The sequence below is a fragment of the Camponotus vicinus genome, unplaced genomic scaffold (genome assembly GCF_025532165.1).
Source record: "Camponotus vicinus isolate PSW18456_S1 unplaced genomic scaffold, iyCamVici1.0 SCAF_4, whole genome shotgun sequence".
NCBI lineage: Eukaryota > Metazoa > Arthropoda > Insecta > Hymenoptera > Formicidae > Camponotus > Camponotus vicinus.
This window is the reverse complement of record NW_028141976.1, coordinates 8,507,090-8,521,785: the sequence shown is the minus strand read 5'-3', so window position 1 is coordinate 8,521,785 and position 14,696 is coordinate 8,507,090. Positions and strand designations below refer to the sequence as shown.

General features: G+C 35.2%; 2 protein-coding genes across 15 annotated transcripts in view; one reads left to right on the top strand and one right to left on the bottom strand.

The window, feature by feature from the left end:
* Positions 1–2,338: 2,338 nt before the first annotated feature.
* LOC145970345 (uncharacterized) lies at positions 2,339–11,557 on the top strand. 11 transcript variants are annotated; one of them, XM_083097031.1, is made up of 22 exons: positions 2,373–2,472; positions 4,132–4,333; positions 4,523–4,662; positions 4,750–4,928; positions 5,780–5,938; positions 6,018–6,282; positions 6,382–6,509; positions 6,602–6,880; positions 7,220–7,344; positions 7,433–7,551; positions 7,621–7,751; positions 7,891–8,099; positions 8,291–8,430; positions 8,509–8,696; positions 9,043–9,216; positions 9,288–9,552; positions 9,639–9,772; positions 9,864–10,142; positions 10,482–10,606; positions 10,696–10,814; positions 10,885–11,015; positions 11,116–11,557. In XM_083097031.1, exons 2-22 carry the CDS (start codon positions 4,260–4,262, stop codon positions 11,254–11,256), a joined length of 3,504 nt encoding a protein of 1,167 aa, XP_082953157.1. In that variant the 5' UTR covers positions 2,373–2,472; positions 4,132–4,259; the 3' UTR covers positions 11,257–11,557. The 11 variants fall into 11 exon arrangements, with proteins under 11 accessions (XP_082953149.1, XP_082953157.1, XP_082953153.1 ...); XM_083097027.1 differs by lacking the exon at positions 2,373–2,472 and adding an exon at positions 2,479–2,686; XM_083097028.1 differs by lacking the exon at positions 2,373–2,472 and adding an exon at positions 2,479–2,686 and having other exon boundaries at positions 4,127–4,333.
* LOC145970412 (uncharacterized) overlaps positions 4,613–14,696 on the bottom strand; it is an 87,511-nt gene continuing 77,427 nt past the window's right edge. Inside the window, exons 1-3 of one of the 4 annotated variants that reach the window (XR_014438423.1) lie at positions 5,789–7,335; positions 4,916–4,982; positions 4,613–4,834 (exon numbers count right to left, since the gene is read on the bottom strand). The gene's annotated coding sequence lies outside the window, so the exon portion shown is untranslated. Of the gene's footprint in view, positions 4,983–5,146; positions 5,487–5,788; positions 7,336–14,696 lie in introns of those variants that run through there. The other 3 variants (XR_014438424.1, XR_014438425.1, XR_014438426.1) reach the window with 3 other exon arrangements.

Sequence of the window (14,696 nt, the reverse complement as noted above, 5' to 3'; positions counted from 1 at the left end):
TTAAGATTTTAAGACTATGTTTTATGCCTTAGGTCTTTGTCTTAGGTAATAACGCACAATACTGTGTGTTATGTCCCGAGTCTTATATATACGCGAACGTTTGTAAGAAATAAACTCTTATAAAGTCTTATAAAGTCTTATAAAGTCTTATAAAGTCTTATGCACAAGCTTGTGCGTTGCTGTGTATTACGTTATGGCTTATGCTTTATGCATAATGCATTATGCAAAAGTGTGTGCTGCGGCCTTTCATCTTTACGGATTTTTCGACTATTTATGCATTATGTTTTGTGCACTATGTGAGATCCGCAGAATGAGAAGGGAGGATGGAAATGAAGGACTCTGATTGGTTGATTTCCTTATGCTTTATGCATTATGCGTTATGTAAAAGTGTGTGCTGCGGCCTTTAGTGTGTCCGTTTTTCGGGAGTTCACAGCTTGCCTGCTAGGTTCGCTGCGATCTAGAAGTCGCATTTAGACGTATGTTAGAGAGAGAACGACTACTGCCGTCTATCTCTGTCTCTCTCGCTCGTATTGCGACCTCTAGTCGAAAAACGGACACACTAAGTAAGACCTCCCTCACCACTAAAAAAGGCCTGAGTTTCCAGAATAACACGGAAAAGATGTTATTACAATGGGATATTTTGATTGGCTCACGCTGGTGACGCGACGCGTGACGCGCTCAGTGGGAACGAGCCCTTACGACTCATTGTAGCAGAGGCCTAAAGGCCATCACACACAAAATTGCATAGCATAAGACCATATGGACCAATGAGCATCGAGTATTATGTTATGTAAGTCAATATGGCGATTTAATACTCGATGCTCATTGGTTCATATGGTCTTATGCTATGCAATTTTGTGTGTGATGGCCTTAAGGCCGATTCTACAATAGCTGTCGTAAGTCGGGTGTCGTAAGAGTTGACCAATCGTATCGATTATTCTTCTCTAAAATCAACTGTGATTGGTTAACTCTTTTGACATCCGACTTACGACAGCTATTGTAGAACCAGCCTAAAGCCGGTTATACAATAGCTGTCGTAAGTCGGGTGTCGTAAGAGTTGACCAATCGTATTCGATTATTCTTCTCTAAAATCAACTGTGATTGGTTAACTCTTACGACACCCGACTTACGACAGCTATTGTATAACCGGTTTAATGCGTAGCCTACAATGGGATTTTAAGACTTAAGATTTAAGAAATTGACCAATTACAATTGACTTTAGAGAAGGATAATAAATATGGTTGGTCAATTTCTTAAATTTTAAGTGTTAAAGTGTCATTGTAGACGTCGCTTAAAGCCGGTTATACAATAGCTGTCGTAAGTCGGGTGTCGTAAGAGTTGACCAATCGTATTCGATTATTCTTCTCTAAAATCAACTGTGATTGGTTAACTCTTTTGACATCCGACTTACGACAGCTATTGTAGAACCAGCCTAAAGCCGGTTAAGCGTCGTCTACAATGAGATTTTAAGGAGACTTAAGGCGTAAGACTTAAGAAATTGATCAATCACAGTCAAGTATTAAGAGAATACTCGACTGTGATTGGTCAATTTCTTAAATCTTACGCCTTAAGTCTCCTTAAAATCTCATTGTAGACGACGCATTATACAATAGCTATCGTAAGTCGGGTGTCGTAAGAGTTGACCAATCGTATTCGATTATTCTTCTCTAAAATCAACTGTGATTGGTTAACTCTTACGACACCCGACTTACGACAGCTATTGTATAACCGGCTTAAGCCGGGTCCATAGATGCCAGTTTTGGCCCGCTGCACGCTACGCACACGAAGAAAGAACCGTGTACGTGTGGCGCTCGGCGGCGACGAGTGGCTGTAGCGCCATACGTACACGGTTCTTTCTTTGTGTGCGTAGCGGGCCAAAACTGGCATCTATGTGCGGATCTACATTGGTCGTATCGTAAGGTTGTAAGGTCGTAGTCGTAAAAAATTGACCAATCCCAGTTGAATTTCAGGAGAATAATCAACTGTGATTGGTCAATTTCTTACGACTACGGCCTTACAACCTTACGATACGACCAATGTAGACCTGGCTTTAGAGCCATTCTACAATGAGTCATTAGTCGTCAGTCTTAAGCAAATTGATCAATCACAGTCGATTATTTTCGAAATAATCGAGTGTAATTGGTCAATTTGCTTACGACTAACGATTAATGACTCATTGTAGAATGGGCCTTAAGGCTTTCGCACATGAAATTCCATAAGCACGTAAGACATAAGCGTAAGGAAATCGACCAATCACGGTCGAGTTTTGACCCCTTGGAGGGGCTAATACTTGACCGTGATTGGTCGATTTCCTTACGTTTACATCTTACGTGCTTATGGAATTTCATGTGTGATGGCCATTAGTTTGATGTCGCACAAGGCGATTAGCTGCATAGTTTTGGCGCGACCCGAGATGAGCTATCATGACTACAGGCCAGCAAGCAGTCACCATTCTTCCGTCGTGCTGTTAACGTAAGTACCTCGCAAGTATCCGTTCATTGTTATATACACGTGGTGGCTCATTTCGCATTGAGTCCTATATCTTATGGTCGTGGTCATTTTTCTCGGGCGGTATTGTAATTATTTGCTGCGAATTCGACTTGAGGCCATCGGAAGTTTGGTCTTACGTATCCGGCATTTGTTCCGATGTTGTTGTGTACTTGGACAATATACGGTTCTCGTCTCGGTATGTTCTAGGTCATTTATTTGTAAACCTGATATCTCGATCCTCAGACATTCCGCTCGTTCATTTCCTGACGGCGTGGTAACCATTTCATAATCCCACAATCATCTTAGGGTGCGTTCCGTTTCATGCATGCGCATAGAAGCATGGAAGTTCGTTCCGTTTCTCTTCATGTGCACATGCTGCATGCATGGTCCAACCTATTCTTAACTGTATTGCCTCGCTTCTTCTGATACATGAGACCGCATGGAGTGCCTCATGTACCTCGCGAGGTGAGGCACTTCATATAATTTCATGCATTTAATAAATATTAGCGCGAAATTTAATTATTATAGGTTAGATTGATTGATTTGTCAATTAGCTTTACGTAGATTTTATTATACAGGGTGTCCCATTTTAATGTCCCATCCCAAGTAACTTTTTTATTTTTGATTGTAGAAGAAAATGTTTTAGACAAAAGTTGTATGGTTTGAAGAGGGACATAAGATGGTGACAATTATTTGACTTTGGATAATTTTTTGAAGGTTACATGAAGATCATCTTCAAATTCTTAAGCGGAAACCCCTATTTTTCACTGCATATTCTTATAGCTTGCCTCGAGAGCTTTTCAAAACACTTCAATAAAGTATTTTTTCCTTGAGTGCTTTTCGAGTTATGAGGCTTGAAATAATTTTTTAATTTTACATAAACCGTAAAATATCTAGTGAAATATTCATTTTTCGATTATCTTACCTTAATACTTTTATGCACAAAATAATGTGAGGAATCAATTGGTATGTAAAAAACGTTTAGTTATATTTAAGAAAAAATATGTAATTGTTAATTGCAAATTACATATTTTTTCTTAAAAACAACTGTTTTTTTTACACCAATTAATTTCTCTTCCTTGAAACCATACAACTTTTGTCTAAAACATTTTCTTCTACAATCAAAAATAAAAAAGTTACTTGGGATGGGACATTAAAAATATATAATGGGACAACCTGTACAGCTTGAGTAAATATTAATATATTTAATTAATTAAATATATTAATATTAATTTAATATTAGTTAATTTTTCACAAAGAATATTCTCTCCTCTTGTGTTTTTCATTATGAGAATGGCATATAAAGTTGATATATCAGTTTCTTATCACTTGAAAATTCACTTTCATCACTGCTACTTGAGAAACATGAGTCTTCTTCTTTTATTATAAAAGAAGATGAACAGATATCATCGCAATTAATTGCGATTTAATAAATTTTAAACCGTCATCCATATTGCATGAATTGCATGAAATCTGTTCCGTTACTAGAGGCGAATGATCCATACATGAAGAAATGGAACGGGCTCTGCACTGCACTTCATATACTGTACGCTAGACACTCATGCGTTTCACGCATGAAACGGAACGCACCCTTACATTATCGTATGAGTGCATTTTAATTTGATCTTTCTAAAAGAATAGTATAAGAGCATCAGAGGATAGTAATAAGAGCGTTTCGATTTACTGTGAGAGAAAAATAAGAAGAAAAAGTATAAAGATTTCTCAATTGCTGGTCAAAAATTACACCGACACAAAGTCGCGTTACTATCATGTCGATGTCGCCGAAAAAGTTATGTACCCTGGAAGATGTAGAGAAGAGAAATTTAACAATTAATAAAGAGGAGTAAGTTTGACAGTCTTGTTTTTTTTTCTTTTTTATATAAATTGTTACTCGATGATAGCAATATCAAAATAATCGCATATGGTAAGAAAATAGATGAAAACGAGAAGCTTAGGATGATATGAAATATAACTAATACAAATTAAAGTGAATGAGTAGGTATCTAAAGTTAAAGTGATCAACTATTTGCAGCGAGATGCAGGAATATGAGAACAGAATCTTGCAATGCGTTCTAGCAGAGAAGATAACTCCAATGGATCTTAAAAATTGGATGCTTTTCCATTTGTTAAAGCCGGAATTTATTTCACAAATTCACATGTTTCTAGTATATGGTAAGATTTATCATTTCTTCTTCCTTCCATATTATTTTTTTTATTGCTATGTGATATTGTTACTTACGCCGTGTCATTTTGAAATAGATAGCCATGGGAGTATAATTGTGATGAAGGACAAGAATGTCTACAGCTTATATTATTCAGAGAAGAATCATTTACATACTGCTATCTACCCCAAAAAAATAAAAAAATTATGTGGAAAAAACATAAAAACCTTTGCTAACGGCAATTTTTTCTTCCTGGCACTTACAGAAGAGGGAGAGGTATACCAAACACTTCATATTCCTTGAATGTGCCTTGATAATACATTTGAGTTTCTGGAAACAAATTTTAACTTGCTTGAAAGATAAGATTTATATTAGGAAGTTTTATGTCTTCCCTAACCCTGGCGAAAATAAGAAACTTTATAAAGCATTAACAACCGTTGAGTGAGGGTTTTCTGAGAGTTTATATGCTTTTCAAACTTTGTAAGAGCACTTACATAACGCTGTTGGGTTTTGAATGCTTATCAAACGCTGCAGTGTTGCAATTTTTGTTCTACAAACTCTTTATATAATGTTACATGAAAGTTTTGCAATGCTGAGGTAACATTTTTCAGAGTACGTTCAGTAAACGTTGATACATCTTCGTGTACAGAGTTTACTCAGACTTTTCAAACGTTTACGTTTACGCTATAACGTACAAACGTCTTTTAAACGCTGCAGTGTTGCAATTTTTGTTCTACAAACTCTTTACTAATCGTTTTTAAACTCTCGACGAACTTCCACAAACGTTCATGTAAACGCCAAACAAACGTCTCATTTTTGCCAGGGAAAGCGGCGTCTACAATGAGATTTTAAGGAGACTTAAGTCTTACGCCTTAAGTCTCCTTAAAATCTCATTGTAGACGCCGCTTAAATCGTGAATATTTCTTAGGGGACAAGTGGAAATAAAAATTTTTACATGTGAAACTATAGTAGCATGATATTTTAAAAATGTATCAAAATATCAAACATGAAATAATATAATTAATCTTTTGACAAATCTGTAGATACTTTCATGTAACATTCTAAATATAAAATAAGATTCAAAAATGAGATAAAAAAATATATTGTAACTATACTATCTTTGAAAGGTTTATTACTGGCAATCCCGAAGACGCAAAACATTCCTTAAGACACCGCATATGCCTGTCATGTTGACACCTACTCGAGTCGCCGACTTAAGAAAGAAACGTGTCGTGGACATCGCATGCGGCATGTATCATTATCTTGCTCTGACCAGCGATGAAAAAGTAAGCGAAAGATTATAAACTGTCACAATGATAACGATAATAGTCATTCTTATAAACTAAACAATTGTTTGTAATTTAGGTGTATGCTTGGGGAGAAAATAATTACAAGCGGTTTTATGAGGGAGAATTAGATTCTTTTGATAGTATGCCGAGGCGAGTGAAACATGAATTGGAGAATAAGAATGTTATCCATATCGCGTGTGGTCTACAATTCAATATAGTTGTAACTGACGAAAACAAAATATATGGTTGGGGCAATAATTTAATGGACCAGATTTCAATCGATCCGTCGCAAAAATATTACATGTACCCACGCGAAATTATCACAATCTCGGATAAAATAGGTAATTTTTTTTATGTCTGAGATTTGATCTCTAAGAGTGTTGCATTATCGAACATCCTTATGGTTTATATTATGGTTGAGATGGAAATCGATGTTTCAGTTAAGGTGACCTGCGGATTTCATCATACGTTGGCACTCACCAATAAAGGCGAGATCTATGCCTGGGGCAATAACAATTCCGGACAAATCGGCGTTAATAAAGAAATTAAACGTTCTGGTCCAATTATGGTAACTCATGGATTATTGACAACAAACTTTTTAATAATTGCCATAATGAGTGAGACGAGAAACAAAATAATAAGGAAAGATACGATCGACAGGTGAACGTGCCCGCGATGGGAAAGGTTTTGGATATCGCTGCTCTTGGTGATTTGAGCGTTGCAGTCGACTATGATAGGATTATCTATGTATGGGGTAATTTTCATTACGAATTTATTTTCGTCCCGTTTCCCACAAAGTTTTCGAGGATCCACGACGTGATTGCGAACAGTCAATACAGATTCTTGTCCAAGCCATTGACTGTGTTTACAAATAATTACAAGTATGTTAAAGAAGTATTGAATATATTGGAATCTGTAGGAGCAGCATTTGATAATCCGGTATGTTTTCTATTATTGTTCTGTATGTACTTTTTTGCATTATACAGCATAAAACTAAATATATATAATATATATTTTTTCATATTAGTTTTCGTTAGTATAAAAGAATATAGAGATTTATATATCAGAGATTTGTAGTTTTATAAAAAAAAATTTGGAAACTTTTCTACATAGAAAAAATAAATTGCAATCATTACTGATGGTTTTGATGGAGACTTCTGGACTCACTTCAAACATATATTGAATTATAACATTAACAGTGAAAAATTACGTATTATTTATAATAATTTTTATATTAATCTGATATTATTAAATTATTTAATAATTTGTATTCTGCAGTTAACGAGCGATTTTACCATACAAGTTGAAGGACAACCTATTTATGTTCACAAGGCTATCCTTAAGATTCGTTGCGATTATTTCAAAAAGATGTTTCAACATGATTGGGCTGAAAATATTCAAAGGTAAATTAAAAAAAAAAACTGATATTTTTATTGAGAATTTCTCACAAGTTTAGTTATTACATAATGTCAACACATTATTTTTTGACAGTATATCGGATTCATCACCAGTGTTCACTGTATCAGATAAATTTTCTTACATCGTTTATAAAGCCTTCTTAAAATACTTATATACCGGCACAATCGATTTACCTTCGGAGAATGCGTTAGGTAATTGAAGTTGTAACGTAAACTATCACTAACTTAGAATTCAAAAACTGCAATGACATTTTTTCACAGAACTTCTGGAATTGGCCGACATGTATTGTGAAACCAATCTTATAAAAGATTGCAGTCAAATAATACAACAAGCCATCACTGTATTAAATGTGGCATTCTTCTACAATAAAGCGATCAAATACAATGCTAAAGTAAGTATTACAGTTCAGGGTTAATCGCTATTGATGTTGGAATTCATTAATTGCAATGTATTTATTTTATATCATATAAATCATATAATTATATGTATACGATATATGTATGTCATGTCGAATATCATGTGAATCTTAGGAACTCGAGGAGTTCTGCTCTCAGTTTGCTCTACGTCACATGACAGCTGACGCTTTATTGCAAGATATTAAGTTAGACATGAACATGCAGGCTAAGTTTATGCAAAAAGCAGCGACACAAAGTCGCGATACTATCGTGTCGATGTCGTCGAAAAAATTCTGCTCCCTGGAAGATGTACAGAAAAGAAACTTAACAACCAATAAAGAGGAGTAAGTTTGACAGTTTTGTTTATTTCTTCTTTTTTATATAAGTTGCTACTCAATGATAGCGATGTCGAAATAATCGCATGCCGGTGAGAAAATAGATGAAAACAAAAAGCTTGCGATGACATGAAATACAACTAATACAAATCAAAGTGAATGAGTAAGTAACTAAATTGAAAGTGATCAACTATTTGCAGCAAGATGCAGAAATATGACAAGAGAATCTTGCAATGCGTTCTAGCAGAGAAGATAATTTCAATGAATCTCAAAAATTGGCCGGTCTTCCGGCTGCTAAAGCCGGAATTTATCCTACAAATTCACATGGTTATGATATTTGGTAAGATTTACCTTTTTTTTCTCATATTGGCTTTTTTGCTAAGTAATATTGCTACTTATACCTGATGTTTTAAAACAGATGGGCGTGGTGAGAGGGCTATAATTGTGACAAAGGATAAGAATATCTACATTTTAGAATTTAATTCAATGCTTAATGACATACATACTGCTATCTATCTAAAAAAAATAAAAGAACTGTATGGAAAAAACATAAAAAAGTTTGTTCGCGGCGAGTTCTTCATCCTGGCACTTACAGAAGAAGGAGAGGTATATCAAAGATATTATTATATTCTTTGAATGTGCCTTGATGGCATATCTGAGTGTCTGGAAATAAATTTTAACTTGCTTCAAAGATAAAATTGGTATGAGGTTTTATATCCTCCCTAAATCGTGAACTTTTCTTCTTTCTTTGGCAACAAGCAGAAATGAAAATTTTTACATATATGTGTATGAAATCATAATGAAATATGAGTAGATAAATTAATTAGAATATATATTTAATAAATAGTGTTTTGATTATAAGTACAGATACTTGGCCATAATTTATTTCAATATGCAAATATTAAAAAAAATCAAATAAAAAAATGTATTACTGTTATGCTATTTTTGAAAGGTTTATTTCTGCGATCTCGCTGGAAAGAAAAAAGACGATGAAGTATACCTGTATCCGACAATGAATATACCTGAAGAATCCACGTTTATTCAAGTCGCCGGCTTAAGCCAGAAACGTATCGTGGACATCGCATGCGGCTGGTATCATTGTCTCGCTCTGACTAGTGATGGAAAGGTAAATAAAAGATTAAACTATCACAACGATAATAGTCATTCTTATAAACTAAACAATTGTTTATAATTTAGGTGTACTCTTGGGGAGACAATAATTATTGGCAGATTTTTGACAGAAATATAACTACTTTTGATAGTGTACCGAGGCAGGTGAAACATGAATTGGAGAATAAAAATGTTATCCATATCGCGTGTGGTCTAAAATTCAACATAGTTATAACTGACGAAAACAAAATATATGGTTGGGGCAATAATTTTGATGGCCGGATTTCAACCGCTCAGTCGCGAAAATATTACATGCACCCACGCAAAATTAAGAATATTTCGGATAAAATAGGTGATTTTTTTTTTATCTCTGAGATTTGATTTCTAAAAATATTGCATTGAATCTCCTCATGGTTGAGATGGAAATCGATGTTTCAGTTAAGGTGACCTGCGGATGTGATCATACGTTGACACTCACGAAAAAAGGAAAAATCTATGCCTGGGGCAATAACTTTTATGGACAAATCGGCGTTAAGAGAAATTATAATCAATTGGAATGTTGTCCGATTATGGTAATACATGAATTATTGATAAAAAAACTTTTTAATAATTGTCATGATGGGAGTCAAGAAACAAAATAATAAGAAAAGACACGATTGACAGGTGAACGTGCCCGAGATGGGAAAGGTTTTGGATATCGCTGCTGTTGGTGATTTTAGCGTTGCAGTCGGCTATGATAGGATTATCTATGTATGGGGTAATTTTCGCTCCGATCCTATTTTCGTCCCGTTTCCCACAAAGTTTTCGAGGATTCACGACGCGATTGCGTACAGTGGCTATAGATTATTGTGGGAGCCATTGACTGTGTTTACAAATAATTTTAAGCATGTTGAGGAAGAATTGAATATATTGGAATCTGTAGGAGCAGCATTTGATGATCCGGTATGTTTCCTATTATTGTTCTGTATGTACTTTTTTGCATTATACAGCATAAAACTAAATATATATAATATATATTTTTTCATATTAATTTTGGTTAGTATAAAAGAATATAGAGATTTATATATCAGAGATTTGTAGTTTTATAAAAAAAAATTTGGAAACTTTTCTACATAGAAAAAATAAATTGCAATCATTACTGATGGTTTTGATTGAGACTTCTGGACTCACTTCAAACATATATTGAATTATAACATTAACAGTGAAAAATTACGTATTATTTATAATAATTTTTATATTAATCTGATATTATTAAATTATTTAATAATTTGTATTCTGCAGTTAACGAGCGATTTTACCATACAAATTGAAGGACAACCTATTTATATTCACAAGGCTATCCTTAAGATTCGTTGCGATTATTTCAAAAGGATGTTTCAACATGATTGGCCTAAGAATATTCAAAGGTAAATTTAGAAAAGAAAACTGGTATTTTTATTGAGAATTTCTCACAAGTTTAGTTATTACATAATGTCAACACATTATTTTTTGACAGTATATCGGATTCATCACCAGTGTTCACTGTATCAGATAAATTTTCTTACATCGTTTATAAAGCCTTCTTAAAATACTTATATACCGGCACAATCGATTTACCTTCGGAGAACGCGTTAGGTAATTGAAGTTGTTAACGTAAACTATCACTGCCTTACAATTCAAAAACTGCAATGACACTTTTTTACAGAACTTATGGAGTTGGCCGACATGTATTGTGAAACCAATCTTATAAAGGATTGCAGTCAAATAATAGAAAAAGCCATCAGTGTGTCAAATGTAGCTTTCTTCTACAATAAAGCGATCGAATGCAATGCTAAGGTAAGTTCGGGATTAATCGCTATTAATTATGGAATTCATGAATTAGAATATATTTATTTATGTGTATATAATATATCATCGAATATCATGTGAATTTTAGGAACTTGAGGAGTTTTGTTTCCAATTCGCTTTGCGCCACATGACAGATGTAATACTATCGGAAGATTATATTAAGTTAGATATAAATATAAAGAATAATTTTATGCGCAGAGCAGCTAAAGAAAATGCTTTCAAAATGTAATTCTTTTAAAGAGCATAATTCTTTTGACATAACTTTTGAGCCAAATCGTCGATTGTTTTTTTATTTTTTTATATGCACCACACAATAAAACATATCCATCAATAATAAAGTGAACCTTATTACAGTTACCATTCCATAGTGTAAAACCTCCGCTACAAATGACTCTCGAATGTATCTACAATTCAGTCGTACAGTTGTATCGATGGTCGCTTGAGGTGATAATTTCGGTTGCAAAACAGTCATAGTCACAATCGTTTGAATAGGTTCAATTCCTATTCGAGCGACTGCGACTGTGCGACCGCGACTGCTTTGCGACCGAAAATAATGTGGAAATAAGGAAATAACCATCTGAAGCGTATCTATCGATACAACTGTACGACTGAATTGTATACAGGGCGATCTTGAAAAACGTTATGTCTTTAAAATGACGTATTCCTGACACCATTCTAAGACAATTTTTCCTTTACCAAAATTTGATTTGAAGCGTAGTTTTTGAATTATGAGCAAAAATAGTTAGTAAATCACGCGTCGGGTACAGAAGGCAGGCAGGAGCGGCGCGGCGTGCCGCGAGCGCGGGCGCAGCTGACCGCCCGACGGGTGATTATCACCGCATGAGTCGCTAACTATTTTATCTTATAACATAAAATTATGCTTTAAATAAAATTTTGGTAAAGAAGAAAATGTCTTAGAATTACGTCAGAAATACGTGTTCCTTAAAATAACGTTATTTTAATAATGAAAAGTTGTTTCGGATCGCCGGCCGTCCGACATTGCAATCAGCTGATTGCTACACGCGATGTGTGTATGGCGGAGTGTGTGCGTAAGAGAGAGAGAGAGAGAGAGAGGGGGAGGGTAGGAGGGACAGACATTCATACACACGCACGCACTTTTTTTCTCGCTCTCTTTCTCTCTTTTACGCAACACTCATACACTCTCTCATTCGGTCTCTCACTCACACTCTCTCGGTCACTCACTCACTCACTCACCTGCTTACTCACTTGCTCACTCACCTTGTAGCAGCGTAGCGAATCTTCATGCTATGTATTGTTGTTATCTGCTGCACGGTTATGATTGCTAGAGATGCGCGACACATCGAAATTTTTTCGATTATTAGTCTCACACTCGATTGACACAATACAGATTACACGATAACGAGTTTACTGTTTATTCACTCACTATTAATTTATCGATACCAAAAATTACTTTCAAAGAAACGCGAATGCAAACAGCACATGACTCGACGCGAAGCGACGGACCGCGGAGACTGCGCGACCACAAGAGTTATGTTGCCAGAAACGCGACACGCGACATCTAACAAACGACTTGCGCGTGGCGCGTGATTGACGCGAGATAAGACGAACGATCGGCTAAAACCTTCGCATTGCGAATGCGGTAGAAAACATGAAACGTATAATGACATACTTAAAAAATTAATTATTTATTATAAATAATAACTATTTTTAATTATAATAAATAATTATTATTTTAAAAAGCATGTGTTGTACGTTATTACGTTTTCGAAATTATTGCATTCACGATGCGAAGATTTAAGTCAATCGCAAGAATAATGTAATTAAAATTACATTATTGTAATTAAAATTACATTATTCTTGCGATTGACTTAAATCTTCGCATCGTGAATGCAATAATTTCGAGAACGTAATAACGTACAACACATGCTTTTTAAAATAATAATTATTTATTATAATTAAAAATAGTTATTATTTATAATAAATAATTAATTTTTTAAGTATGTCATTATACGTTTCATGTTTTCTACTGCATTCGCAATGCGAAGGTTTTAGCCGATCGTTCGTCTTATCTCGCGTCAATCACGCGCCACGCGCAAGTCGTTTGTTAGATGTCGCGTGTCGCGTTTCTGGCAACATAACTCTTGTGGTCGCGCAGTCTCCGCGGTCCGTCGCTTCGCGTCGAGTCATGTGCTGTTTGCATTCGCGTTTCTTTGAAAGTAATTTTTGGTATCGATAAATTAATAGTGAGTGAATAAACAGTAAACTCGTTATCGTGTAATCTGTATTGTGTCAATCGAGTGTGAGACTAATAATCGAAAAAATTTCGATGTGTCGCGCATCTCTAGCAATCATAACCGTGCAGCAGATAACAACAATACATAGCATGAAGATTCGCTACGCTGCTACAAGGTGAGTGAGCAAGTGAGTAAGCAGGTGAGTGAGTGAGTGAGTGACCGAGAGAGTGTGAGTGAGAGACTGAATGAGAGAGTGTATGAGTGTTGCGTAAAAGAGAGAAAGAGAGCGAGAAAAAAAGTGCGTGCGTGTGTATTAATGTCTGTCCCTCCTACCCTCCCTTTCTCTCTCTCTCTCTCTCTCTCTCTCTCTCTCTCTCTCTCTCTCTCTCTCTCTCTCGCTCTCTCTCACTCTCTCTCTCTCTCTCTCTCTCTCTCTCTCTCTCTCTCTCTTACGCACACACTCCGCCATACACACATCGCGTGTAGCAATCAGCTGATTGCAACGTCGTACGGCCGGCGATCCGGAACAACTTTTCATTATTAAAATAACGTTATTTTAAGGAACATGTATTTCTGACGTAATTCTAAGACATTTTCTTCTTTACCAAAATTTTATTTAAAGCATAATTTTATGTTATAAGATAAAATAGTTAGCGACTCTTGCGGTGATAATCACCCGTCGGGCGGTCAGCTGCGCCCGCGCTCGCGGCACGCCGCGCCGCTCCTGCCTGCCTTCTGTACCCGACGCGTGATTTACTAACTATTTTTGCTCATAATTCAAAAACTACGCTTCAAATCAAATTTTGGTAAAGGAAAAATTGTCTTAGAATGGTGTCAGGAATACGTCATTTTAAAGACATAACGTTTTTCAGGATCGCCCTGTATACACTCGAGTGTCATTGTAGCAGAGGCTTAACATTACATAATATAAATATGCAATATGTAATCCCATACAGCAGAAAGATTGCAAAAACGTTGCATAGACCTAACATTGAAACATTGTAATATTGCATAGAAGTTGCGAAATGTTTCTGCAACATTACTGCAAGCTTGCAGCAACGTTGAAATGTCCGCCCTCAGAAATATTACAATGTAAGATTGTAGTAATGTTACGGTGCAACGTATTTGCAATATTAAAACGCGTTTTGCTATTGCAAATGCAGACCGTTTTAAATTTAATAAATAAACTTTGAAAATATAAAGAAATGTTTAAGAAAGATAGGAAAAAAAACATTTACCGCCTTTGAAAAAAAATATCTATTAGTGTTTTTTATCAAATGTGTCTTATTAAATATTTATCTCAATAATTATACATACAATTATTTTACATACACTCGGTACCAGAATATTTTAATACGTGCAATAAATGAATTATTTCCCATTTACTGATTCAATGAAGAAAAATTTGTTTAATATTCTGAATCCCAACGAGGGATCTAGATTATTAAACAAA